Raw genomic sequence first — 27,019 nt, forward strand, 5'->3', positions numbered from 1 at the left:
ATTAAATAAAATAACAAATGTGTTTTTAAATTCAGGGTTTTTAAAAATTAATTTAGCATTTATCTGTGGGTTAGGATAGAATTACCTAGTACTCCAGGCTGCCTACAGATGCTGCCCAAACGCCTGATTTACCCACAGATAGGGCTGTGTGAAATTGTGGACATTTTCACTATTTCTTTTGTATTTCTTTAAATGGGATATTTGTAAAAGATGCATGAGAATGTGAATTTGTAACATTTTTTTACTGCAAAATCACTGAAGCTTGAAAATTTGCTCATTTTCAAGTGAACTTCCACTACTGTTGAGTGGATAATTACCAAATTTTTCACAAAAATTAGGCAATTTTAGATTTTTCTTACCAAAATGAGAACTCACACTTTGAGTATTTTCAATTTCATCCTTAAAATTTTGTTCCAGCTGTTAAAATCATCTGCTGGGCTACATTCTCTGCAACAGAGGAAATGAAAGTTCTATTAATAGGAAGACAGGATATGCTGGGAGTTGCTCCACGCAAGAACTTTGGTTTTTAGAACTGGTGGTTGCATTTTTGATAAAATATATTTTTGTCGAGATATGCTGCTTCATCAAAGCTGAAATGTTTTACAGCTGGGAAGATTTCTGAGGTCCAAGGCTCTTTGGTAATTTCTGACGAGGAAGGGAGAGAAACCCAAATTGAAAAACTGACCTTTTAGATCTGAAAATCGACATTTCAACACATTTCTCAAGATCATTTGAAAAGTTCTATATCAGTTCTTTATTGGAATGAAAAAAAAAGTCAAAACCTCAAAAGTTGTCCCAAAACAGAATTGTCGGTCTCTGGCCAGCTCTACTTATAGTACTTGCCTTACACTGCACAGAAACACTTCTACTCCCAGAGCATGGCATCCCCTCAAGGCCTTAGATTTAGATTCTGTCATCAATTGCACATGTGATCGCTGAACTGACCATTAGAAATTAGCCAATTAATTCCCTGTTGTTAATAATGGTTTGGGAACTAGGTCAGTGAACTATCTGTAAATAACTTTTGGCCAAATATGAAATTACACAACTACTAAGTGTGGTATGTAATCTATCATTATATCACCTTCTGTACCAGATGACTGGAGGATAGCTAATGTGATGCCAATTTTTAAAAAAGGCACCAGAGGAGATCCCGGCAATTACAGACTGGTAAGCCTAACTTCAGTACCAGGCAAATTGGTTGAAACTGTAAAAAAGAACAGAATTATCAGACACATAGATGCATGTGATTTGTTGTAGCAGAGTCAACATAGCTTTTGTAAAGGGAAATCATGCCTCACCAATCTATTAGAATTTTTTGAGTGGGTCAACAAACGTGGACAAGGGTGATCCAGTGGATATAGTGTACTTAGACTTTCAGAAAGCCTTAGACACCAAAGGCTGTTAAGGAAATTATGAGTCATGGGATAAGAGCGGAAGGTCCTTTCATGGATCAGTAACTGGTTAAAAGATAGGAAACAAAGGATAGGAATAAATGGTCAGTTTTCAGAATGGAGAGGTAAATAGAAGTGTCCCCCCAGGGATCTGTATTAGCACCAGTGCTATTCAACATATTCATAAATGATCTGGTAAAAAGGGGGTAAACAGTGAGGTGGCAAAATTTGCAGAATTACTAAAGATAGTTAAGTTCAAAGCAGACTGCAAGGAGTTACAAAGGGATCTCACAAAACTGGGTGATGGGACAACAAAATGGCAGATTAAATTCAATGTTGATGAAAGAAAAATAATGCACATGAGAAAACATAATCCCAACTATACATACAAAATGATGGGGTCTAAATTAGCTGTTACCACTCTAGAAAGAGATCTTGGGGTCATTGTGGATCGTTCTCTGAAAACATCTGCTCAATGTGCAAAGGCAGTCAAAAAGGCTATCAGAACATTCGGAACCATTAGGAAAGGGATAGATAATAAGACAGAAAATATCATAATGCCTCAATACAAATCCTTGGTATGCCCGCATCTTAAATATTGTCTGTAGATCTGGACACCCCATCTCAAAAAAGATATATTAGATTTGGAAAAGTTACAGAGAAGGGAAACAAAAAATGACTGAGGGGTATGGAACAGCTTCTGTATGAGGAGAGATTAAGTAGACTGGGACTTTTCAGCTTGGAAAAATGTTGCCTAAGAGCGGACATGGTAGAGGTCTATAAAATCTTGACTGGTGTGGAGAAAGTGAATAAGAAAATGTTATTTACTCCTTCACACAGCATAATAACTAGGGGTCACTCAATGAAATAAATAGGCAGCAGGTTTGAAACAAACCAAAGGAAGTACTTTTTCACAGAACACACAGTCAACCTGTGGAACTCTTTGCCAGGGGATGTTGTGAAGGCCAAAACTATAACTGGGTTCAAAAAAGAACTAGTTAAGCTCATAGAGGATAGTTCCATCAATGGCTATTAGCCAGGATGATTGGGGATGCAACCCCACGCTCTGAGTGTCCCTAGCCTCTGATTGCCAGAAGCTGGGAGTGGATGATAGGGGATGGATCACTAGATGATCTGTTCATTCCCTCTGAAGCACCTGGCATTGCCCACTATCAGAAGACAGGATAGTGGGGTAGATGGATAATTGATATGACCCAGTATGGCTGTTAGGTTCTTATGAAAATTCTGCTGCCTTTATTTGATAAAAATCCCCATTGAGTTCAGTGGCAGTTTTGCTCAGTAGAGTTAAGCACAATCTTTACCAGTAAGAAGAAAACCAGTATTCTGTTATCTTTTAGCAGTCTGACTGTATTTATTTATTTACAATTCTTCAAGCTTCATTTTACATAAATATACTTGGCTGTTACTTGGGCACTAGTCTGAAAACTAAAGCAAGGAAGCCAGATATGCAGACCTTTCCTTTTTAGGGTAGAGAGAGGAAAGGATTGTCGTGGAGTTAAATGTCAAACAAAATACTGTAAATAAATTTAAAAAAGAGAGTGAGAGACTGGATGAAGCAAACCAAGGTACATAACAGATACAGGATCAAATGCAAAGTTACAGTATTTAAACCCCAAGGATTCAAAAATCATGAGTCAAGCCCCCATAAATCATAAAATCAGCATAAAAATCATGAGATTTTAAAAAAGAATAAATTTGGGGTTGTTTTTTCTTTGCCTTCTGGATTTTGATACCTTAGGTTACACTCAGGACATGTTTTTGAACTTTTATTTGCTACCATGAGGGGTAGAAACACATTTTTAAATTAAAGCTCAAATTCTCAGGTAAACACTTGACTTCAGGAGTTGGGGCTTTAAGGAAAACACCAAATCTGACATGACTTGTATTGCCAGCTCTCAAGATTTTATCACTAATTAGAAGAAAGTAAAATGAGAAAGGGAAAAAGAGGAATTCTAGGGCTGATATAGAGGTCCCATAAAGTCTTAAATGTTACAAAATTGTTCTGTTCTGCTGTTGAGTGTGATGCATTTAGTCAATATGACTTCAGAACAGTATTTTCATGTTTCATAAATATTTTGTATTAGTTTCTTGACGACAGCAGAAAAGAGCATCCTACAGAGAACTGCAGGAATGTTAAACAAAAGGAACCACTTCATCCTTTATGGCTCGTATTGTGCATCTTTGCTAGTTTCTGAGACATATAGCCGTCTATTTGGCAGATTGAATACTAAAGCTATGTTCCATATTTGTATATTGTTTTACTATTTGCTTGAAAATATGTCATGATCACCAGCTAAAAACAAAGCAAACAAAAAGCTTCTCCATGTTTCCCTTATTTTTGAAACTGTAATTCTGGTCAAAGCAGTTTATCATTGTTGGGGTTTGTATCACTTTAAATCAAAATTTCTTTGGTCTGTTGTCTACATGAAAACAAGAGAGAGAGATTGTATATTGGTGGTATGATGGTGCTCAAGATTTACCATAAAGGATCCCAGTTAATCTTTCTATAGAGTCCATTCCTGCAAGCAAGGAAGCACCTTCTGAGAGGTAATGAGCACCCTCAACTCCTAGGAACTAGGCATGAGAGTTGAGGGTGCTGACTCCATCCCCCTGCAGGATTGGACCATTTGTGCTCTAATGCTGTGCTGATGTAAGGCTCCTTGTAAACTGAGAGGTTATATGTAGTTTTCTGAATAGTGTTTTAGTTGATTTTTTTGCTAGAAACTTCTTTAATAAAGGGACATGCTGCGGCTTTAAAGCAGCTCTTGCTGTCTGAGCATCAACAGGCATCTTTGCACTGCTTTAGCCTCTGTTCTCCAATCATGCCTACCTAAGTCAATAAGGCATTGACAGGCTTCCTTGTGTATTAAAGGTTACCTTTTAGCTTGTTTTATGAATCAGAGCAGATGCATAACTTGGCATTGACCATTTCTGTCCCTCCCCTTCTTTGCTTTATACAAACTGCAGCCCCCAGCTCATTGCTGTGTCGAGCCCCCTCCCCCAGCAGGGAGAAGTCATTACATGAAGAGATCAGCTTACCAGTTGTCTTCAGTGCAGTGGCTGAGAGCAAAGCTCCTGGTAGTACAGTGAGTCAGAAGGGGAGAGAGTGGTGCCCAGCAGAACTACAGGGCTGTGATACTGAGACACAAGTGCATCTGCTAGCTGTTAGTACTTGGCAGAGGGATTTCTCCTTTAGGGTAGTTCTAACTTTGGGTAATAATGTTTGTCAGCTACCTGATATTAACATTGCTCTACTTTCAAACAGCAGTGTTAGCAAGACCTGAGGGAGAGGTAAGCCTAGTATAAAGTCTTGTCAAAAATTATCGTCTTGTCAGAATTTAATTTCCTCTTCTATCTATCAACAGGGATCGTGAGTGATTTTATGTTGTGTAAGACTAATGTGCAGTGTTACATTTTAGAATTGCATTGTCTGCTACTGTATGAAAATAGCTGTTTGCAGAATTCTCTAGTTGCTAAAATGAAACTACCTATTGAAAGCCAGCTTGTTTTTAGTTGTCGCACAGAGGACACATCATGTTTTGTGGATTTTTCTCTGCTAATATGTAGAAAAATATAATTCTGTTTACAACAATCTGTAGTGTTGATGATATACAATGTTAAGTTCAAGTTTTCTGCAGGAAAGATGTATGATTGAAAAAAGTTTTTACTTGGTGTTTTTCTTATGTAAAACACTGCAAGTCTCCTTGTATGGTGTATATTTATAACTAGCCTCTGCATTCAATGTGTGTGAATTATTAGAATAATACATAAGAGATAGAAAAACTATCCCTATTTTAGAATATATATGATATCCCTAAAGAGGGATTTTGTGATATTCCTATTAATATGAGAATTCTAAGTGATGGAATGGAACAGTCATTCCTATGCATTTGAAATTGCTGCTTCATTTGCTAAATGCACTTTTCCAGGTTTTTGCTCAGATCAGCCTAGTTCTACATCAAGCCCTTATATTGAAGCAGAAAATTTAAAATCGTCATTTTCCATTTAGGAAAGAATTCAGCAAACATAATTATATAGATATGAAATATCCTTATTAATGAAGTCACTGGCAAAAACATACCCACTCCTTGATGCATTTGATACTCTTCTCTCCCCACTCCCTAACTAAAATGTGATGCATATTTATGCATTTTAAAAGAACAAATGGATATGCTATTCTTCAATAAGCCTTTTTTCTTTAAGTATGTCAACAGTATGCATAAGAGCTAAGTGAAAACTAAATCTTCTGAAGGATGGTGCTTCTGCTTTAAAGCTCTGACTTTTGTTGTTGTTGTCAGAAGATTCTAATAGCCTTATAAAGCCAGACCAATTACTTTCCCTGGTAAAAGAAAGTGGAGGTGAACTGAAAACACATCTAAGTCAAAAGCTGCTGGGTTGGCACTGGTTATTAGCTCATAGTTCTAGACAGAGAGTGCATTTTGCTTTCAGAGTGGTTTAAAAAAGGAATGGTAATATTTGTGATTCCAGAAACAAGGTCTATTTTAATGAAATCGTGTGTTGGGAAATGCAGTCTTTGATCTAACTAAAAAAGTGGGGAAAAGTTTTCATCAGAGGCTCAGGGAATTTAAAAGGGTGGACGTTCAGCGCGACTAGAAGCTAATCATTGCCCTCTAGTTGTCACTGAGGTTTTAACTTTCCTGTTGATTGTCACTGAGTAAAGAAAATGATAGATGGACTCACCTTACCCAGGCGTAGGGACTTTGAAATGTGTGGTGGCTCATATGGAAAATATTTCTGTTACACTGCATGCACATGTGTTCTTCAGAGATCCATATAAACAGTAAATCTACTGCAGCAGCAGTGTTGCCTGCCAATTATCCTTGTTAGTGAGTAAAATAAAAGCAATGCTGTGTTCTTACCTGGAAATGAATTGCTGCAGTAGAAGTGCAATGTGGAATGTTTTAGAACTGTAATCCTTATGCCATATACTTAACACTACTGTACTGTTAACTTGAGTTTTTCAGCTAATACTGCAGACTAAATATGAAAAGGGGATTGGAGCTGTATCATTGATCATATGCTTTACTACAGTAATGAGAAGTCTGCTTTTTAAATCTAATTATATGTCTAATCATGAAAGCCATATAATAACTAAAATACACAATGTCTGATAGCAATGGAGTAGTTCCTTTGTCTGTGAGTCGCCAGAGACCAATGGATAATCATGTGCATTTTTCTGCTGCAGCTGCAGAATCTTGGCTACATAAATATTATCTCTCTAGGAAATTTATTCAATTAGGATTTTTCCCTTGCTGGATAGACAAGGAAATAAAAAGAGGGAAAATAAGTGAGCAGCCATTTTAAAAAGTAGCCTGTATTATAGTTTGCTGATTTAAAGTGTTGCATTTACTTCTATGAATGTTTGTATTGCTTTATAGTTAAGGCCCTACCAAATTCAGGGTCCATTTTGGTTAATTTCACAGCCATAGGATTTTAAAAATCTGAAATTTCATGATTTCAGCAATTTAAATCTGAAATTTCTCTGTGTTGTAATTGAAGGGGTCCTGACCTAAAAGGAGTTGCGGGGGGAAGGGGTGTCACAAGGTTATTGTATGTGGTGGGTGTTGCGGTACTGCTACCCTTACTTCTGCACTGCTGCTGGCGGCAGCGCTGCCTTCAGAGCTGGGCAGCTGGAGAGTAGCAGCTGCTGGCCGGGAGCCCAGCTCTGAAGGCAGAGTACCGCCAGCACCAGCGCAGAAGTAAGGATGGTATGATATGGTATTGCCATCCCTACTTCTGCACTGCAGACTACAGAGCTGGGTCCTCAGTCAGCAACTACCACTCTCTGGCCACCCAGCTCTGAAGGCAGCAGCGCAGAAGCAAGTGTGACATGGTATGGTATTGATACCCTTACTTCTGCACTGCTGCTGGAGGGGTGCTGCTTTCAGAGCTGGGCGCCCGGCCAACAGCTGCTGCTCTCCGGCCACCCAGCTCTAAAGGCAGTGCAGAAGTAAGGGTGGCAATACCCCAACCCCCCTAAAATAATCTTCTGACCTTTTGGGTCAGGACCCTCAATTTGAGAAACATTGGTCTCCCCCATGAAATCTGTGTAGTATAGTATAAAAGCACACAAAAGACTAAATTTCATGGGGGGGGAGGCCAGATTTCACGGTCCGTGATGTGTTTTTCATGGCTGTGAATTTGTTAAGGTCCTATTTATAGTTGTGTGTGTGTGTGTGTGTGTGTGTGTGTGTGTGTGTGTGTGTATGTATTTGTTAAAGGTCTGCTCATAAAAACATCAGCTTGTGATGGTCTTTTTCTTGATGGCTTGTTCTTTCCTGCATTGTAATACATGCTCTTTGGATATTCAAGAAACATTTGAGAAAATCGTGAAAATCCAACTGTTACAATTTCCTCCTTTGTGAATCTTAAAGAATTCCTGATTGTATCGGTCTGGTTATTTCATGCTTGTTTTTAGTCATTGGGTTAGTGAATGACTCAACATGATGTCACTTAAACTGCATTGCACCACTTTTCCTGTCTTTTTAGGTGATATTTTAGTATCAAGATTTTTTTTTTTTTTTATCCAGTAGGGGAATGTGGCAATGTAACCTTGCAACTTGCTCATTGCTCACACTAGCCCAGTATGAGAACCCTTTTTGATACTGTTTGCGAGGAAATTGAAACTCTCTTCACCCATAGCTGGATGCTCAAAATGTTACCTTCTTCCTGACTCAGTCTCTCTGCAGGTCAGAGTACAGATTCCTTCTCTACTGGGTGTCCAGGAGCAGTTGTCCCCACCAACAGACTGTACAATTGGTTCCTGTGACTAAGAAAGAAGTAAAGTTTCTTTGGCATTGGATAGAAAATAATGAGAAAACCACAAAAAAGTGAAGCAGACTACCAGCTATCTGAATTTAACACTGCAGAAAGTGCAGCGCTCCGCTCTTATTTTTAAAATGATGATTAAGCAGGATTTTTTTTGAAATGCTGTACTTTTGCAAGTCCAGTGTCATAGCACCCAACGTGACCATTCACTGAGTTCCATCCTGTCACTGAAACTTTCCTCCAGGGCCAGTGTGTCAGGGCTTAGCAAGGTAGGTTGTCCTGGGAATTCTCCATGTGCAATTGGAGAGTCTCTCCTTTAGTAGTTCTGAGGGACTTTGTATACCCATATGTTAAGCCTTCATTAGCATCTCTACATTACCTCATTCCTTGGTTCAGACATCAGCACACGATTACATCATATTTGATTAAAATCATCCTTTCTATTTCAAAGTACTCAGACTTTTAAATGTCCCCTTTGCAGTTTGCAAGGTGCACATTTGAAGGGACTTATTTGAACTTCTATAAGGGTTAAATCTCTTCAGCTGAATACTCAAACCATGCCTCCTCTTCCATTGTGGCAGTTGCTTTTAGCATGGAACGGGCAAATTGTGCCACCTTACACTGAGACATACCCTACTCCCGGAATAGTCCTGTTTATTTCTGTAGGTGTCAGTGGAGCTATGCTGACTTGCACCAGCCGAGGATCTGACCCTAAGGGAGTCAAGCTTTAAGTAGTGAAATATAAGAGCAGATTTCATACAGAAAATGAATATCTCAGAGGGTGACAGACATTAGGTTGTTCTTGGCATTTTAATCCTGACTTGTACTGAGTCTTATTTTTCAGATTTATTAGAAATTTGATAGAATTGCTCGCCCATTAAAAATCTCTGTGGTCTTCAACCTGGTTGTCTTTAATACGTTGTAATTTAATCCCTACACCCTTGTCCCACAATGAGTTCCATGTTAAAGATTCCTGCACTTGAATGGAGCACCTGTGAGGTTAGTGGAGCTTGACCTGGCATAGGGGTGCACCCAAATGGGTTCCCTAGCAGGATGGAGCCCTAAGGGTATGTCTACACAGCAGCTAGACACCCTCAGCTGGTCCATGCCAGCCCGCTCGGGTTGTGGGGCTGCTTCATTTCTGTGTAGACTGCCGGACTTGGGTGGGAGCTCAGGCTGTAGGACCCTGCGGGATGGAAATATCCCAGAGCTCAGGCTCCACATTGAGCCCAGGTGTCTACACAGCAATGAAACAGCGCTGTGAGCCTGAATCAGCTGGCATGCACCAGCCGCGGGTTTTTCTTTGCTTGTAGACATACTCTATGTTGCTCATGACCACTGACTTCAGAAAATAAAATGTATGTGGAAATGCAAAAATCTTTACAAAGAAATTCACCCAGCCTGGGCTCCTTAGGAAATTCTTATCCAAACCCATGTGATACTAACCCAAGGTCAAATAGTAAAATATCTGGATTTTTGGTTAGTATTGGTTGCAATTAGCATTTTTAAAATTCTGTCTGCCTGGCAATAAATAGGTGTACATTATAGACATGGCAAAAAAAATAGCTTCAAATGTAAAATAAATGTCGTCTTCATCTGTGTTTTCATCTGTATGTGAACTACTCATAAAAGTATATTTCTAGCTGATCTTTTGGTGCATTTAAATGGATGGGAACTAGCTTGTAAACTTTTTCCAAATCCTTTTCAGCTCTAGGATGATATTGTGTCCTGGCAAAAGGATTTTTTCTGCAATCACTGTAGTAATTGGATTTGTTAAAGAAGAAGAACTTCTCTTCAGACAGATGGGATGTCATTTGCTTTGTACTTCCTACAGCAGTCAGTATGAAGCACAGAAAATCTAACCACATTCTTAAAGGCTAGTTTCATCAGCTTTCTGTCGGAAATACAACACCTTTTATTAGTTTAATGGTTGTTAAAACATCCCCTATGAGTTTAGGCATGGGGAGGGGGATCAAGACAGCAATGTGAACATACAAAAATGGGAAACAGAATCTATAGTCTTTATATCCCTGCCCTCTGAAACCACAGAAGATCCAATGTGTGAACTATGGATGTTTCAGACACTTTGATTTGGCTGAGTGGAGTAAAAGTTGTTGCTAGGAGAGAGTGCTTTACACAGCATCATGTATTGCAAAACTAGGAGGAGATATGCAGGAATGCAGTTGATCCCGCCTGCATCAATTCCTTGCCCACCTCATGGAATTGCAAACCCCAGTTCCTGACTTAATATTTCCCTGGAAATGTCACAACTCTTGGAGATATAGGTCCTTGCTTTGTGGGTGGCCAACATATTTAGCAGAAAGGTTGGCTTGCTGTGGCAAACCATCATGGGTGGCCCTTAAAAATTTCCGTTCAGTTGCTTATCTGAACCATGCAAACTTTGCACTGAAAATCTTGCGAGAACAGCCTTTCTTTTAGTACTTCAGCATGTCTGTTCCCTTTTCTAACTGGAAGCAGGAAGTGCAAACATGGATAAAAATAAATAGAATATACTTATCTTTTTAAAATTAGACTAATTTGTTCACACCTAAAAAACCCTTTTTTGGTTCTAATTTAGGCCAAAGATTCAGGTCCATTCCTATTATATTGGAATGAGTTTCCCACTCCTAATTACTCTCTCCCATCCTGTGACAGAGCTGAGGTCCATGGTGCCAGCTTCTAACTGGGGTTTTGTTTCTAAAAATACATATACATTTTCAAATCTTTGCAGGGTTGCGTGGTAGGAGCCAAGTCACTTAACAGCCTTCTTTTAAAAGTATCTTCAGGTTTTGTGTTGCTTGTGTAGTAGTCTTCCTTGGCTGATAGGTCTATTTCTGAGGTCAGCCAAAGAGTATAGCTTATGCCAGCATTGTGATTCTCTTTCCATACAGTAGGGTATAAATCATGCTCTCCCTCACTGTTATGAGAAATGAACTGCTTGAGCAAGCGAAGAACCCAGTAAACAACATCAGGCCATGGCCCTTTTAAATGTTTTCCCTGGTTGACTGACATTTAGACTATCAAGGAAGAATTCACCCCCCTGATCTAGGATGTATGAGCAATTTTCTTAGCACGCTCAATGGAATCTTCTGGTGTCATTCTAAAAAGCCCCACACATTGTGTCAGATGCTCTATCCTTGAGATGAGACAGTGTCCTTGAGATACTCTCTAGTCATGTGCTGCTGCTCTCTCTCAACTTTAACTTCAGGACTAATAGTTATCCTTTGGTATAGAAATGTATGCTAGGGTGATTTACCATCAATAAAGTTGTGATTTGTATTGCTGTAGAAATAACTCCTAAAATGATTTTTTCACATTTCATGATTTTTTCCTCTCTCCCTCACCCCCCCCCCTCCGCCTCCAAATCCTCAAGAATTTCTCATTCCTTCCCAAGCATTAACTGCTCCTGGATCCTCTCCTCCTATGGGAAGTCCAGGTCTGTAATACCAGAAATATTGCAGATCTGAGTGAAGTGCACTGGTAGTGAGTTGTGACTAGCTTTTGGCCCATAAGACCTAATCCAAAGCCCATTGACTTTAATAGGCTCTGGATCAGGCCTATATTACATTTCTTGGTTATGCTGCAAGCATCTGAGGAACACAGATTAGGTTATAATAGTGCATACAACTTCTGACTATAGCCTCATATTTGCAGTCCATTATAGATTAAATTAATTTAATCATTGGCAAATAAATGGTTAAGCTTGATTGGTTAGCTCATTGATTCTTAAATTTCATAGACCATTTTTCCAGAAAGCTTTTCTCTGAAAAAACCCGTTAGATCACTTACTAGATAAAGACACATGTTTAAAAAAATTTACCATGAATTTTACACATGGAAATATCATTTTGTTCAGAAACTAATAGTGCAGTAAATGCTTTTTTTATTGTACTGTACTATTGGTTTACTTGCTTTATTTAGATTTTCTTTTATCTTTTGCTTTAAAAATAATAATCCCCTTAAAAATACATTCATCAGCATTTAGATTTAGCAATGTAATATTAATGGTTTTATTTACTCTGGCATAGCAACTTAATCTTGAATAGCAGAAAGTTTCTAAGAATGTTAAGATTGATCCAAACATGCTGAATATATAAATGGAACAATGAATGTACAAGGCAGGGTAGTTTACATTGTGATGTATTGAAAGACACTCACTTAAAAAAATGTGTGCCACAAAAGCAAAATAATTACGTTCTCTCTCTTTGCACCTATGGTGTACACATTTTGAAGGAGACATAAGGAGGTTGGTGTATGAACGGAATTATCCAGTCTCTTCCCACTAGAACTCTTCCAAAAATAAGAGCCAGCACATAAAAAAAGCTGCTATAACTAAACACACACCCTGCTGTTAATGTCAAGACTGTAATTTTACTACAAGCTTTCCTGCAGGTACAGTGATATGGATGTATTACTAGCAATGCTCACTGGGCTGTCGATCAGAGTCCATAGTTCAGGTAATTAAGTAGTGATCAGGAACTTAAAGCACATTATCTTTGTGTGGTTGAAATACAGTGGACAGGAGACGGACTGAAATACATAAGCTGTATTCTCAACACTGCTGGATATCTGTAGCTTTCTCGATTATGCCTTCCATGTGACTCACTGATCATTGCTGCTAAAAGGACAGCACCAGCAACTGAATGTCATCCTCCGATGTGTTTTAAGACCCTTATTTATCAACATAGCAATTATATCATTGACAGCAGTTACCTTGCTTCTCTTTAAAGACTCTTTTTAAATGAGACACATGAATGTGGAGCAAGCGAGAGAGAGAGCATTCAAGTAAAAGATCTATCTGTTTCTGTCTGCCTGAAGATATTGATCTGTTTCTTCATAGGTGCCAAAGAATCGTTTTACCTGGGAGAAAAGCCTGAGTGTGAATAAGAAAGAAGGATATGTCGGGAGGGCAACGGTTCTTGAAGAGTTCTCTCTGATCTTCCCCCTCCTCCCCAGAGAGGTGGTGGAGATTCTGAGTGAATCTTCACCATTGAAACCGCAAAGCCGCCATTTTGGGAGATACAGTAGGCTAAGGACAGTTTTGAATGAATTTTTGCCTGCCCTGCAATTTTGTTTTGTATTTTTTTTTTTTTACAAAAAATGGTTTTTTGTTTAATTTTTCATTAGTTTCCCCCCAAAAGGTTAGGTTTTCATCAAAAACTCCAAAGTTTTTAGTTTTATACTTTAAATCAAAATGATTTTCTTTCTTTTTAGACAAAAACTCAAATATTTTCATTAACATTTTCGGTTAACAATGTTATTTTCAACAAAAACCCATTTTTTATTTTAAAAAATAGTTGAAAAAATGTCTTCCCAACTCTATTGCTTAACTAGTCACAAATAAGGGAAATATGGCAGTAAAAATCTTTGATATTTGATGTTTCAGTGTATGATTGTTTCCTTTCTCTTTGGAAATTAAAATTATGAAAACAATGGTAAAAACATGTGGGAATGCTACATTTTAATATCAAACAGTCAACAGCTTTACCAGAGGAATTTACCCCCACTAAAGGAAGATTTCTTGTTTCTCTCTCCTAGTTTAGTATTTTGTTATTATGTTCCTTAGCTTTACTTAAGCTGTTTTTGATAGTTTTATTGCTGATGAAATCAAGTAGTCTCTTAAAGGTGGGGTATTAGAACAAGGCAGCATTGACCACCTCTGTTGTATTGGATTATATTAATGATGTTGTTTATATTAAACAATGTACTGTACTTGAATCAGGTCTGGAAACCAGTAATAAAATGTAATTGTTAGAGAGAAAATAGACTGAGATTCCTGTAAGATAAGCATGTAGTGGGTGGGAAACATAACATCTGTACATAAGTAAAACACTTCAAACAGATGTGCTGAGCTGTTGCTTGTAGGTGCTTGAAAACTGAGATTTATTTTAGTTCTCCAATGAGCAGGTGATAGTGAAGTATTCTAGCCAGAGGCGCCAAGTGCTCTGATGAGGGCTCTGAACCCGTATCCTTTAGAAAAGCATAAGGACACAGAATGGCTATGTTAACTGCATTTATTGTTTCCTTGTTAACCAGGAAACTATCTGAGGTTATCTAGTAGAGTTACATGTTCTCTCCAATCTATTGAACTAAAAGTGACTTTAAGTGTCTGCTTAGGTGTCTAGATACTGAATAGCTGGTTTCCTCTGGGGCATCTTCAGCCGGGCACCCAGGTCATTCTCTAACATTTTCAGGGTAGGTTTTCAGTGCTGCCTAATGTAACAGGCAGCCAAGGTCAAATGCATCACAAGTGCTTCTCTGTGTATTATACCAGGTATATCTTAATTGATGCCCATGGTTTCCAGTGGAATGGTGGCACTCAAAAGCACAATGCAGCAACAAACAAACCAGCCGTGTTAGTCTGTATCCGCAAAAAGAACAGGAGTACTTGTGGCACCTTAGAGACTAACAAATTTATTAGAGCATAAGCTTTCGTGGGCTACAACCCAAAGAAGTGGGTTGTAGCCCACGAAAGCTTATGCTCTGATAAATTTGTTAGTCTCTAAGGTGCCACAAGTAAACCAATAACTGAAGGTCGTAGCACTATATTTTGGTTCTTCAGCAGTTGCCTCCACTGTTATAGAATGCTGCAGGAAGAAATGGCAACTTAATGGAGAACAGTGAGCAGAAAAATGATGGAAAAGAGCTGAATTCTAGTGCCACCCAGAAAATGTCTAATAGGCCCAACTTCTGATTGCGCTGCCTAGTCCAGGATGTGACCAAAATAATTTTCTTTTCTTTTTTTTTCAATTCAGCAGCAATTTGTGGTATCAAATCAGTGCCAGAATTACTAAATGCATCACTAATATTATGCTGACTTATTTTCAGTGTAAATAACAGAAATGATTAAGGTATGCAGTCATACACCCAGACAGTGGCATGATAATGCTTAATATTTAACTAACATTGAGGAGTCTGCTAGGTTCTTAGCTAATGAGTTCTCTCTTTCAGCAAAAATAGAAAGGAGATTGAGGGCCTGATTCTCATTTACACTAAGTCCCCTTTACATTACTCTGGTAATATAAAGGGGCCTTAGTGTGAATGGAAGGCCTGAATTTATTGAATTCCATTCAGTTTCTTTGTGTATGCAGTCTTCCCCACTCCTAGTGTGTCCTAGACAGGGCCTCTGTCCTTTTTGATTTATTTAAGGACCATCATTTACCCTCACCAGTGAAGTGCCATGAAAATAAAGTCAATGTCTTTGCCCAAATGCCCCAAAATATCTCACTGTAGTTGCTTCACAGCTTTCCCTGAATACACACATTTTTCTCTTGCTTTAATGATTTGGAGATATTACTTCACAGCAGATATTAATGAAAAGTGAAAAAGAAACGTCTTGTCTGTTGGCATTTGATACAGGCATACAATAATAATGTTCGAAATATTTGAAAGGTATTTGGTGCGAAAAGGATCTCTTTCCTATAGAGCCAGCACCTGGCTGCCATATGTAGGAAAAGAGAGAGAAGCGAAGAAAAATTATTGAAAAGTCATGTAATACAAAAGGCTGCAGCACTCATAAACTTCTACACAGAGACAAACTACTAGAGTAGACAGAGAGCAACCCTGCATTTGTCTGGGTTTCAGTTACAATGAAGACTTGGAAAAACAATTAGATAGGTTCGGCATGTGCAAAATGTATGGAGAGGAGCGGGATCTTCCTGGACAAGCCAGTAGATCTGGCTGCCCATGGAGGGGAGAGCATTCTAAAGGTTTCTAAGGAGTGGTTGTGCTCCATGGGATGGTTATTGTTCCTGTGTCAGGTGCAGTACCTCGTGGGAGTGGTGCACCACTCACAGCTCAAGGAAGGGATGGGAAATCTGTGGGACCTGTTCAAAGATTCAAAAATGCATCCCTCACAGCTGCAACTTTGCAGGACTATTTCTTAAGGAGTTTGAGTTTTGGTGTGGAGGCTTGGCAAACAGATCCAGCATAGGAATCCCTCATAGATCTCATGGTTTGAAGAACATCTTTGGATCCAGGAATGCTTACATGCATCAGTTTTGCGGTCTTTGATACATTTGTAACCGATTTAGAACTTTCCAAACTGCATGGGGCTTTAATTTCATTATGCTCAGGTGAATCTATGGCACATTTCATAGGCCACTTACCTTCTGATAAACATATGAAGTGCTTCATCTTGAGTTTCAAACATCAATCTTTATGATCATTGGAGTAGACATTGTTAAATAGAAGAGCTTTGTTAGCAGGAGATGCATCATAAAAGTTAGGGAATGAAAAGACTTATTGGGCCATTCTGTATACCAGGGGTAGGCAACCTATGGTACGTGTGCCGAAGGCGGCACGCGAGCTGATTTTCAGCGGCACTCACACTGCCCGGGTCCTGGCCACTGCTCTGGGAGGTTCTGCATTTTAATTTAATTTTAAATGAAGCTTCTTAGGCATTTTAAAAACCTTATTTACTTTACATACAACACTAGTTTAGTTATATATTATAGACTTATAGAAAGAGACCTTCTAAAAATGTTAAAATGTATTACTGGCACACGAAACCTTAAATCAGAGTGAATAAATGAAGACTCAGCACATCACTTCTGAAAGGTTGCCGACCCCTGCGATATACCTTCTTGTGAATGCACAATTATTCCTTTTCTAGTGTTTTGATCAGTAACATTTTTATAGTCCCAAGTCTTCTGTTAGGTTCTTCTTCCTCCTCAGTAGATCTAACTAAGCTGCCAGTGACCACCAAATGCTTGTTTCTAATTGTTAGTATTTTTTTCTTGATTCCAGTAGAGACCTTTTGAATTTTGGAGTAATATATGGTAAAGTGGCCATAGGGAAGGTTGACCAGTAACTCCAGTAGTTTAGCTAAACTCTCTAAGGGTATGTCTACACCCAGCCGCTAGTTCGGCGGCTGGCAATCGAAGTTCTGGGTTCGACTTATCGCGTCTTGTCTGGACGCGATAAGTCGAACCAGGAAGTGCTCGCCGTCTTAGGGTCAGGGCACTAGCCTTTACCATGAAATTTAGAAAGCTGGGCTGAGCACAGAGATTAATATGTCATACTTATATTAGCAATCTAGAGCCCTGAACAGGTGGGTATCGGCAAACATAAACTGTTAGCTCTTCTGGCTGTGCTGATTAGGTTGTGCTGGTTGTGTAGTCCGGCTTCAAGATGTAGGAGGAAAGTGAGGGATGAAGGGCTTCTCAGGAGCGGGATACTGCATCCTCTTAATCTCTATAATGCCTGGTTTGTGCTTGATCATCCCAGCTCTGGATTTAGAAATGTTCCCTCTCTTCTTTACCCTCTCTTCTTTAGCTCCAGTATAACTTAAGAGGCTAGGGAACACCTGTGGCTTGTCTAGAATCTCTAGCCACTTCTGCAATCTGTAATAGTTTACCTGGCCTCCTTTGGCAGCCACAGTGTATCAATGAGTCCTGCTATCAGAACTGACAATGTGGCACTAATAGCAAAGGAGAGAAATGTCCTGTACAGCTAGGTTTCAGAAAAAGACTCGAACAGAGATTACTGTTATAGCTCTAGACGTTCACAGTATTGTGCATTCTTCTCCCCCTTTATCCACTAGCTTTGAATTTATTTCTTACCATTAGGACATAATTTTCAGTGTATTAAATATTGGGTACATGCAGTTAATGCATTTCTATGAATTAAATGAAAGGTTGTCCAGACAGTCTATGCTTGGGGTCACTGTGACCCTACAGAACTTCTTTTCATAGTGCTCAGTTACGGGACTCTGGAAAATGACGGGAAGAAGCTTGAAAGCTACATTCACTGCCTCGTCCATGTGAAGCTTGACACCGAGCAATTGCATTGGAACTGGGGAGAGAGCTGTTCAATTGCATAAGTAAAGTAATTGACTGGTCTCATTCCAGTTCTTGATTCAGAGGTGTCTACATGACAACATCATCATCACAACTGACACTAATTGGTACCTTGCTGGTAGTTTCAGCAGATAGTCCAAGTACTGAATGAGCCATGGAGACTGAATTACTCCTTTGCCTTTGGAGGTGATACCAACAGGTTGAGTTCAAGTCACTTTGGGGAACCGTAAGGAAACTTATGCCATCGATGTCTATCCTGTGACTGTCCTTTGGGTAACAGACTTTGCAGAGGATTTTGCTGCCTAAGGATGTTGATCTGGCCCTTTTCATTAGCAATAAATTTAATTTAAAATAAATTATCATTTGTAAAATGTTTGTTCCCCCACAACAGAGCTACTGAGTGCTATAATTTATATAATATATAACAGAAGTGCTATAATTTCTCAGAGTCCATACTCTAGTATCTGTTTGTCCTCTGACCTCCCACCTGTGCTAATGTTTTCTTTTGTTTAACTTCAAAACCAAGGACTACCGGTATAATGTATTGTAATGTATAGCTCCCTAGCTAGGATGTAAAACTGCAATTTTTGAGATTACTGAGAAATGTCACTGTAATTCCCAATTTAATTTCCATTCAATCTTTTGGACTCACTAGTTGTGACATCATTCATTAGGTTAATCCTAATTGTGTCACTTCAATTATCATATATTTTAGTTGTGAAACGAAGACCTTTCTAATCCTTTTACAATTTTCCCCAAAGGCAGTTAGGAAAAAAATGTAAATCAGTGTTTGCAAGACAAGGTACAATGTGCAGAACAGGTAGGAGTTAACTTGCAGGATGTAATATACATTTCCATGTTGTCAGAAGTCAGTATGGCAATGCTGAAAAGTCCATTAGTCCTTGGAAGTGAGGAATGGCACTTGGTATAGCTCCAGCCATCTATGCAACTGTTCTTAAGATTTGATTGAGAGCAGATGAGATCAAAAGTTAACATCTGCAGCTGTTTTCAGCTGCTAAATAAGCACAGGAGAGCTGGTGAAGCAGTATTTAAGTGAAAGAGAAACACTTCAGGGCTGGAAGGAGCAAATTTCAACACTTACAACAGTACAGCACTCTTTCCACATGAGTTTCAGGACTGTGTGTCTTTGCTGTGTTCAGGAGGAAGCTCTGAATGTCTAGCAAGCAAATAAAATCCTGCAGAACTTTCAAAACTTCCATTAAAATATATTAAATTTTTCTTGGACAGGGAAGTAATGTTGCCGGAAGGTGCTAATGTTTCTGCTTAAGGTCAACGAAAAAAACTCCACGTTATTGCAAATGGCTTGGCAAAAATTCAAAAATAATGAAAGAAAAAGTATTGAGTACATTAGCTGTTTGCTTAACAAAATTGCCCTAGATTCTCAACAGGATAGTAAGGAAATGAGCTGAAAATATCAGTCCTGTGGAAATTATTGAGGGCTTCATTAGGGGTGCATGAAAGGAAAGCAAAAGGAGTGAATTACTGAACACCAAAATGTGGACAGCAGGGCGAAAGATAATGGCAACACTTTCATTGACTTCATTTGGGCCAGGATTTCACCCCAGCAGAGAGGCAGTACTCGGGTTTAGGGAAGAGATGTCATGGGCGAGTGCACTATACTCTGTGCAGACGGATCTGTTTACATGTGGGCTAAATTCAGACTCCTGGATTGGAAAGACCTGGAGAAAATGTTGATACCTCTTGTGACATTCTATACCTTGGGGAGCATCCTGTAACCCCCATATTACTCATCTGTATATAATTGTGATATTGCATATAAAGCATGTCATGTGAGGTGTCCGGGGAAAGGTTATGATTGGCTGAAAGTCATTATTCTATCTAAATATGTATATCTTTAGTGCATATGAAGTTATGAGATTGTGTTGTATGGTTGTCACTAAAACATGCTGTAAATTGGGGAATCAGCCAGATATTACTCTCCAGAGACTACAGCAAGGAAAGCAACTAATGTCTGGGCGGGGTGTCAAACCAACCATCAACAGCCATTGTCCAGCAAGGGAGCTACAATTCAGTGACTCACCTGCATAAGGCCACACTGGGGGAATTGCTCAACCTTGCCTGGGGACTCAGCAATGCCCACCAGACATGTGTGGGCTTGTGTTCTCCAACCACATGGGCTAAGGGTATAAAACAGAACACAGGGGGACCATGTTTCACTTTTCTCCTTCATTCACCTACTCTGCAACTAGCAACAAGGTCACTCAGAGAAGACTGAAGACTCCAGCAGAGGAGACTGGTCCAGGCTTAAGGGACAAACCTGTATATTAAAGACTGCAATATCCAATGGGGTGAGAAAAACTGCGTAGTCTAGATGTTGCCCAGTCTAATACGGTTGTGAGTTTAGACTGCGTGTTTATATTTTATTGTATTTTGGTAACTAACTCTGACTTTTTGCCTATCACTTACTATCACTTAAAATCTAACTTTTGTGGTCAATAAACTCCTTTTACTGTTTATCTTTACCAGTGAGTTTGCCTGAAGTGTGTGGTAAATCTGCTCAGGTTTGCAAAGGCTGGTTATATCCGCTTTCCATTGATGAAGTGGTGAACCAATTAATACATTTAAACTGCTCATCTTGAGCAGTGCAAGACTGTATATTCCTGAGGTACAGTGCTGGGAACTGGTGGGATTTGGCTGGTGCCTTTCTCTGTGTGATTCATAAGTGGCTCTAGGAGCATTCATGTAATCTAGCTGGGTGCAGGGCTCCACATGCGTTTGTGCTGAGTAGGGGTTTGCTGCTTGTCACTAGCAAAGCATTGTGAGAGCTAGCCCAGGCTGGAGAGTTAAGGGGGCACATCGGTCCCACAGTCCCAGGCGGCACCCCAGGGGTCCCGTCAGCTCTCCACATAGGGAAAGAACAGAGCTGTTTTCTGACGCTTTGAGGGCGTGGGATGACGTTTGCTACCACTATTCCTAAAGTCAGTGGGAGCTGGGTGGCTAAATCTAATGTAGCTCATTGTAAATTTATGGCTGGCAACAGCTTTTTGTGGTAAGAAAGAGCCATCATAAACCTGTGCTTCTGGGGAAGGCTAACAGTATAGTATTGTAGCTATTGGATACTAAGTTCTTCATTCAGTTAACAAAAAAACCTCTCCAGGGTAAAGCCTCATTCATGGCCTGTGGGAGTGTAGTGGAAATGGTCAGTGCATATGAAAGAGACAATGACTTTGAACATGGATAGCTCTGCCAAAATGATAACATGTCCTTCCCTTCCACTTTGTTTGCAAAATTCCCACTCTGACCATAGAAGATGGGCATTTTCAGATTCGTAGTATTGGTGAGATGAGACTTTGAGACTGTAGCTTTACATACCTCTTAGTTGTAAAGAATGTGTTATGTCAGCAAGGGGAAAGGTTATATTTGGATACATCTTAGTAAATGTCTGTAGCAGCTGGCTATGGACCTCCCCAGACAGGCGTGGGATAATAGGGATCATCCCAGTTTTGGGTTCTCATTGGCTTTGAGGTTATCACTGGCCTTGGAAAAGAGAGGGGTGACTATGCATTCTACTAGTGCATGTTAATAGGAAGCCACAACATTTTCTGCATACGTGATACCCTAGCATGAAGTGAGGTATGAGGAGAAGTCACTGGAATGGGATGTTAGCTGGACACATACACTTTGAAAAGGTAAATCTGCTTTCATCAGGAGGATTTCATTCACATTTCTTAGTTTAAATCATTCACCAGAGGTGTACATAATATAAACCATTGTGTATGTTTGGTTTATTTTGTTATAAATGAGGCTACAGCATCAATAGGTGTTTGTTCCCAGCATTAATGTTCAAGGGATAGGATTTAGACACAGTCAGGACATTCCAGTCTGAGAAGATCATGTCCAATAGCATCATGTGATATAATCAGGGTCTCTTTATTGTGGTTCTGCATAGTACTTGTTAAATGCCTCTAGCTGATTGTACAGTATTCACACAGAGCCCCAATTCACTGACAGTCTGCCAGGGGAACCCAGACTGCAGTACCCTACCAGCCAAAAGTCATCTCACAGTGGGGCGAAGCCGTGTAAGCTGCCTGTGTCCCCTTTTCTCCAGGAGGCTCCTGCTCCAAATGTTTCTGGCCTGTGATGTGTGTGTAGATGAGATGTTCCCTTCAAATGAATGGATGTTTTGTTTAAAACCATTGCTGAAATGCATGGATGCTGTGAGAGTACTGAAGAGGTTAAAAGGAGAACTCCACATAAAAAAATTAATACAGTAGATGAAAAGGAGTGGAAAGCCATCCTCTGTGGAGCTGTAGAACTGACAAGTTTGATGAAAGGTAATGTGCATAACCTATTGCTTTGTCAAATCTTAATTGCCTCATACTTTTCTGCACTATTGACCACATCTTAAAGAATGACTCCCTGTGGCTGGCCTACAGGGATCACCCTCAGAGATTCCAGTAGTTATATCCTCTGTGTCTGAGCTCCAGTATTATCTCCTTCGGGCTTTTCTTAATCAGTTTGACAAGGGCAGTTCAGATTGATCAATCTCAGTCCAGCAATGTCATTTGCAATAATATTTCCATGGTTTTCAGTGGACTGCCTTCTCCAGGGATGTATTAAAAGACTGCTACTTTATTTTTTTTTTTAAAGTTCCTCTGTGGTAAATATTCAGACAGCTCTAACTACTGCCGAGTTCTTTTTTTGAAGAACATGTATTGTGAGCTGTTGGTGTTCCACTGAGTTGGTCAACCATTAAAGTTTTAGGCCCCAATTCAGCAAAACACTTAAGCACATGTTTTTGTCCAATGCTTAGTAGTAAGGATTTGTTGTGTGTTGTATCTTGGATTCCCTGATGTTCTGTGGTGTATGTGGGATTGTGGCAGGGCACTGCTTAGAAAGCAAGTAATCAGCTCCTGTCACCCCAGCCCCGAGTCAGGGGGAATGGATTGGGGCTGGGTAAATAGCCAGCACTTGTCTGGGAACTGCCCGCACCTGCCAGCCTCATTAGCAGGAGCTAGAAGGCTGGGAGGAAGTGGAAGAAGAGGGGGTGGAGACCAGGAGGGGAAGGTCTGGCTCAGAGGGAGGAAGGAGCCTACTAATCTGTTGCTGGTCAGGCCTCTGTGAGGCCAAACCATGTAAATAGCCTGTAAATAGTGGGAAACTGGTGGTGGGAAACGGACCCAAAATAAAGAGCACGGGTGTTGCACAAGCTTGTAGCGTCCCTGAGTTTTTAAGGAGCAGGGCCAAGGGGCTGAATCCAATGGGGCATGGCGTGCACCCCGTTACAGGGATTTATGAAAAATTAATTAGGTCAAGAGTGCCTGCTGGTGCTGATGTCATGAAGGAAGTGTCTTGAACGATCAAATAGCAGTGTTGTGAATAATAAGCACTTCGCTAAGGGTGGACTTTTTGATGATGTTTAAAAAATAACCTCATCACATCTGTTCTTTCTGTGAAAAACCTATAGTTGATTAGTTTGGGTTCATCTTGCTTCCTCAGAGAGAGAGAGAGAGAGAGAGAGAGAGAGACACACACATACACCCCAAGAGAGCACTATGGAAGAGTCTGGTCTCAAAATTGCTTATTACAATTTTTTTCCTGACAAACTCCTTCTCTCCCCTATGGTCTAGCTCAGAGGTGGGCAAACTTTTTGGCCTGAGGGCCATATGTGGGTATGGAAATTGTATGGTGGGCCATGAATGCTCACAAAATTGGGGTTGAGGTGCAGGAGGGGGTGAGGGCTCTGGCTGGGGGTGTGGGCTCAGCGGTGGGGCCAGAAATGAGGAGTTCAGAGTTCATGAGGGGGCTCCAGGCTGGGGCGGGGGTTGGGGAGCAGGGGGGATGAGGGCTCCGGCTGGAGGTGTGGGCTCTGAGGTGGGGCTGGGGATGAGGGATTTGGGGTGTAGGAGGGTGCTCCAGGCTGGGACTGAGGGGTTTGGAGGGCGGGACGGAGATCAGGGCTGGGGTTGGGGCATGGGGAGGGGTGAGGACTCTGGCTGGGGGTGCGGGCTCTGGGTTGGGGCCAGAAATGAGGAGTTCAGAGTGCATGAGGGGGCTCCAGGTTGGGCAGGGGGTTGGGGTGTGGGGGGAGGGCTCCAGCAGGGGGTGCAGGCTCTGGGGTGGGGGTGGGGCTGGGGATGAGGGGTTTGGGGTTCAGGAGGGTGCTCTGGGCTGGGATTGAGGGGTTCAGAGGGCAGGAGGGGGATCAGGGCTGAGGCAGGGGGTTGGGGCATGGGATGGGCTCAGGAGTGCAGGCTCCGGGCGGCACTTACTTGAAGCAGCAGCATGTCCCCCCTCTGGCTCCTACGTGGACAAACGGCCAGGCAGCTCTGCGCGCTGCCCTGTCCACAGGCGCCGCCCTTGCAGCTCCCATTGGCTGCAGTTGGGAGCTGCAGGGGCAGGGCTTGAGGCGGGGGCAGTGCACAGAGCCCCATGGCTGCCCCTAAACGTAGGAGCTGGAGGGGGGACATGCTGCTGCTTCCAGGAGCTGCGCGGAGCTGTGGCGCACGGAGCGACTCCTGACCCCATTCCCCAGCTGGAGCTCGAGGGCTGCAAGTGGCCTGCGGGCTGCAGTTTGCCCACCCCTGGTCTAGCTGAACCCGGATGTGAGACAAGGCAACATTTTGGGAAGGCCCATTGTTTTCAAGGTAGGAGAACATTGTGAGGCTGGCTATGAATCAAGATACAGAAGTTCAGATAGTCTTTGGCATTCTGGGGAGTACTGGAAATCCAGTCAATAAAACTCATACAATAAAAATACTGCTACAGTGATCATTAGGGATGGAGTGATGAGGCTGAGCATGGATCTGAATAAGGCTGGATCAGATTTAGATTGGACTATACTGAAATCCCACTATCTGTTTTCATGAAATTTTGACTTAGTGATGGTTGGCCATTATGGCAAATGGGGCTACAGAGAAGACATTTATTCTGGATGATAGAGGGATGTTATATATATTGTATATATCCCTCTATTATATATTCACACACACACACACACACACACACACACACACACCTGAGAGGCAGTGATTTTTTTATTTTCATTGGGCTCAGGTTTCCTTTTCTTTTAAGCCAATATACTTGTGTGAAGCCCAGTTGTGCTCCTCATGTGCATTGCATATCAGACAATGATGGAGAGCAGTATTTTAAAATCACGAGTCTGGTCTGATGGTCAGGAGAGGTAGGCAGGGAGGAATGAAAACTGGTCATTTAAATCCCAAGCATTTTTACTGGAAAATGGGGACAGTTTTCTTAAAAACAGGACCAGCCCTTTGGTGTTTTGAAAGCATTGAAATGTAAGCATAATACAAAACATATGAAAACTACTGGTGTCCTAGAGTCTGATCCAAAGCCTACTGAAGTCAACAACAGTTTTTCCATTGATTTCAGTGGGATTTGAATCAGGCCCTTAGTCTTCTCTATAATTAAACAATGAATGATATGTATAATTCCAAGCTACCACAGAAGAGTATCTGAAGTGTGTCAAGTTATTCTGGAAGAGGAGCTTAGTAAGTGGAATTGCCCCAGATATTTATGTATTATTTGCATTGTGCTAACACTGAATCCATGTCAACCAGTGATAGACTTTCCACATTTGGAGAAGCCCTTGACTTGCTCTGGGGGTAAGGTGGAGTAGCTCATTTAATTGAACCTCTACCGTTGATAACAAATCATTTAAACTTAGCTCAAAAATGGAAATAAATTCAGGAAAGATGCATGTTTCTTCTAAATATGTTTCACTGGACTATCTATTTGTGTTACAAATTCTTAGTATTTAGTAGACATCGGCTATTGACATCATGAAAGACTATCTTTTGATATTTTGATAAACATGTTCTTAGGAAAATGATTTTTATAATTTCTTGTCTATAACATAAATATGCATAAAAGAAAAACACAAATTTAAAGTCTCTGAATACAAGATATATTCCATTTAAAAATGAACTTCATCTGGATCAAACAGGAAGAAGATCTAAGCTCACACTCCAAGAACACTGAGAATTCATTTATTTGTCCTATAGTTCTCCAGTAAAACTTTGGCAGTACAAAAATGGTACATGAAGTAAAATCATGATGATGTATTGAATGGCATACTTTGAGCATACAGTTACACTATCTTTATTTTAAATATTTCATGTCCATGAGTATAAAATCAGTTATAAATATAAGCACTGTCATATAAACATTGTTATAGCTGATATTGTACAATGAAATGTTTCATAAGTGCAGTAACATACTATAAATATACAGTGCTACTTAAAATATAGTGATGGTTACATAGTAATGGTCCCTCCCTATACTTCCAGTTTTTCCTGTTTAACTCAAATGAACAGTTCTGCTTTTTGGCTTGGCCTGATCACTTACAGAGGAACTTGTTGAAGGCTTGTGGAGAGTGTTTATGTAAGCTCAGAGGGAGACCGAAGCTTTTCTTGAGCAATTAATGTTCCAAAAAAGGCTTTAAAGGAATTGCCTGAAATCATCTAGAGTACCAAGTCTGGGTGCTTAGAAACCAAGTATACTCAAAATAAGCTAGCAGTGTGGTGTTGACTCACCAAGTTGTCAAATTTGCTAAAATGAAGTGGTAGCGAATTCAAAAACTTTATTGGAAGCTGTTGGTGAGGGGTAAATAGCTGACTGAATCTGCATTGCTCATTATGGTAATAGGTTTGGTTTGTTGCACTGGAAGAAATGGCCTCTTTTGACAGACAAGTCTTACCTGGCTGCTTTAGAGCACAACACTGACGTAGGTGTTAAATAATCTTCTATTGCCCTTTCTATGACCATGGTCTCCCAGAACTTCCAAGTCACAAAATGGAGAAATGTTGTACTAATCCCATTTTCTGTTCAGTAAGGGATGCCTTCCTCTAGCCTATGGTTTCAGTTTTCCATTGTTAATGGTTTTACAGGTAAGCTAGCTGCCAGCAGACACCTTTTGTTTCAGAGCTAATTAAATTTCTCTGTGTTGTTTTCTTTTCACTTTAAAGGAGGGTTAAAAGCTAGATTGTCAAATACTACACCGGAATATTACGT

The 27,019-nt window shown here is 40.4% G+C and overlaps 1 protein-coding gene across 1 annotated transcript in view; it reads left to right on the forward strand.

Annotated features, from left to right (window-relative positions):
- The first annotated feature begins 4,488 nt into the window (after positions 1–4,488).
- The window catches only part of THSD4 (thrombospondin type 1 domain containing 4), a 259,304-nt gene continuing 236,773 nt past the window's right edge, over positions 4,489–27,019 (forward strand). Inside the window, exon 1 of the mRNA XM_024198518.2 lies at positions 4,489–4,706. Within this exon, the coding sequence (XP_024054286.1) occupies positions 4,635–4,706 (72 nt within the window). The 5' untranslated portion in view covers positions 4,489–4,634. The remainder of the gene's footprint in view (positions 4,707–27,019) is intronic.

Source organism: Terrapene carolina, unplaced genomic scaffold (assembly GCF_002925995.2).
Source record: "Terrapene carolina triunguis isolate 2854851 unplaced genomic scaffold, T_m_triunguis-2.0 Scaffold67, whole genome shotgun sequence".
In the NCBI taxonomy this organism is placed as follows: Eukaryota; Metazoa; Chordata; order Testudines; family Emydidae; genus Terrapene; species Terrapene triunguis.